The following is a 2,618-nucleotide window of genomic DNA, read 5'->3' as shown; positions in this document are numbered from 1 at the left end:
GTAATATGCATTGCTAAGAACTTCATTTGGACAACTTTAAAGGTGATTTTCTCAATATTTAGATTTTTTTGCACCCTCAGATTCCAGATTTTCAAATAGTTGTATCTCAGTCAAATATTGTCCGATCCTAACAAACCATACATCAATGGAAAGCTTATTTATTCAGCTTTCAGATGATGTATAAATCTCAATTTTGAAAAATTGACACTTAAGACTGGTTTTGTGGTCCAGGGTCACATATATGAATAATTTGATATAACTTAAGACCAACAAATACACCGATATTAATGACTTAAGACTATTTCTTCAACATCACAAACTACTAAAGCAAACTAATAAATCCTTTAAATAAAGTTCAATGCTTACTGTCGTGAACACACAAACACTACAAGCCTTATCCAGTATGAAAACACATTTAACGGCACTCAGTTTCTAACAGCAGAGTAAAGACAAGAACTTTGAAACTTGTGCACGTATGGTGGACCAGAAACATCTGAAGTTTAAACATTGTCAAGAAACACAAGGGACAGTTTATGGAACTGAAAAAGATTCCTTTTATTGGGATTTCAACAAGAACAGTTTATGATCTGGGTCTCTCCTTCTTGCCTTTGTACAGAGCCAGAAGAGAAACGTTGGCCACCTTCACCACCTTGAAACGAACACCGGGAATATCACCCACGGCGTGTCCCTTACGACCGAATCCTGCCACCAGAACCTCATCGTTTTCCTGGAACACGGAGAGAAACCACACACTGAGAACTCTGCACAGATATCCTCTTAAACTCAAACACAGCAAATAGTGAGTAACGTTTCACACGCGTGAACCCAGCTTACCTCAATGAAGTTCAAGCAGCCGTCGTTGGGGACGAAAGCTGTGATCTTCTTGCCGTTCTTGATCAGTTGGACCCTGACACACTTCCTGATGGCAGAGTTGGGCTGCTTGGCTTCAACACCACTGTCAATATGACAAACAGAAAGTCAGTCACTCATTCCTTAGTAAACCCTCTATTCATCACCGTCTCAACAAACACGGTCTCTTACACTTTCTCAAGCACAATGCCTTTGGCGTGAGAAGCTCCACCGAAGGGGTTGGCCTTCAGAGCGGTGCCCAAATGGGCCTTCTTGTACTGTTTATCGTGCCATTTCTGTACGCGGCGGTGGTTCCGCAGTTTTCTAGCAGTACGCAGTCCACGACACTTGCCTGAAGGAGGAAAAAGAGAAAGGCTTATGAAAAAAAAAAAAAAAAGAACTTTCCCCCCCCCCAAAAAATTGTTCAAATACCCAGCATCCCACACATTTGGACCGGTTTGCATCTGAAACACCTAACTTGCAATTATAAGGAAATACTTCAAGAGCTGACAGTGTAACTAGAGAAATTTATATTTACTATAAAATGGAATAGAATTGACTATGAAGTGAAAACTCGTCCATATTAAAAGTACAGATGATGTAACGTTATTTGATCACTTGAGCATCTTGATGCTCCTGACAGCCATCATCAAAATACAAACCATAATTACAGCCCTTGCTGGTTCTGATTAACAGTTTTAAATCAAAAACCACATAATTCTTCTATTAGAGGGTTCACTAACGTTAGATTCAAACTAGCATTAGCCGTCTTCATCAAACCTACAAAACCCAACAAGCTGCTACAATTTGAACGCAGATAAATTATAATATACAACGTGCAAATCTGATTAACAACATAAAATCTGTATAACAAATCGAAATGCTGTTTAATATTGTGAGTAGGAGTCTAAATAAAGATCATGTCAGTGTTTAATGTTTCCGACTGTATGTGCAGCTCATGGCCGCTCCACGATGCCTCTATTATAAGACACAAAAATAGCGACAAAAACCGCTTTATAGCGAGCTCCACTTTGTCGAAACTGATACATTAAGATTTTAACAACATGTAAATCAAGAAGATTGTGTAGTTAAACCGAGTATTACAGCGTTTTGTGCAGTTTTATTGTCGCCTCACACGTACCCATGATCGCGTGTTCTGAGTCCGGACAGGAAAGAACGATCACGTGACGCTCTGCTCAAATGACTGCTGGAAGGACCCCGCGGGTAGCCAGAACGAGCGCCTGCTAGTAAATCAGCAATGCTCATTTGATTGAATACCAGAGATTAAGAAAGGATTTGAATTTCAGCCTTTTTCTTTTTCATATCTCAATTTGGATGGCAGAAATACCACTTTAATATATTTAATCTGATTTATTTCACCGTCATCCAAGTCAAAATATTATATTAAAATCTCTGCTTGATTGCGATTGATAAAAAGCATATTCATTTATCCATGCAGAAATATGGTACTCCATAGTATTTTAAAGAATGCAATAACCTTAATGTAAGTGTCAAAGTATGGTATTACCTTTCTTTTAATACTGTTTTCTAGTGCTAGATTTTTTCCTGTTTACTTTATAAGTGGAAATTGACTTTGTGTATAATTAAAACGAGAAATACATACATTTAAAATAAATTAATTAATCATTTTTCACTTTTGGTTTAATACTGAAATATATTATTATTTGTAACAACTATCTGTCTATGAATGTGAAATAAATAAATACATACATACCCTTTGGATTTAATGCTGAAATATATTTTAATTG

General features: G+C 37.1%; 1 protein-coding gene across 1 annotated transcript; it reads right to left on the bottom strand.

Annotated features, from left to right (window-relative positions):
• Window positions 1-530: 530 nt before the first annotated feature.
• On the bottom strand, window positions 531-2,144 carry rps23 (ribosomal protein S23). The gene is made up of 4 exons (XM_058790929.1): window positions 1,991-2,144; window positions 1,042-1,201; window positions 835-955; window positions 531-727 (listed from the first exon to the last, which is right to left on the bottom strand). Exons 1-4 carry the CDS (start codon window positions 1,992-1,994, stop codon window positions 581-583), a joined length of 432 nt encoding a protein of 143 aa, XP_058646912.1. The 5' UTR covers window positions 1,995-2,144; the 3' UTR covers window positions 531-580.
• Window positions 2,145-2,618: the final 474 nt, after the last annotated feature.

Source organism: Onychostoma macrolepis, chromosome 11 (genome assembly GCF_012432095.1).
Source record: "Onychostoma macrolepis isolate SWU-2019 chromosome 11, ASM1243209v1, whole genome shotgun sequence".
In the NCBI taxonomy this organism is placed as follows: Eukaryota; Metazoa; Chordata; class Actinopteri; order Cypriniformes; family Cyprinidae; genus Onychostoma; species Onychostoma macrolepis.
This window is presented reverse-complemented; position numbering and strand designations above follow the sequence as displayed.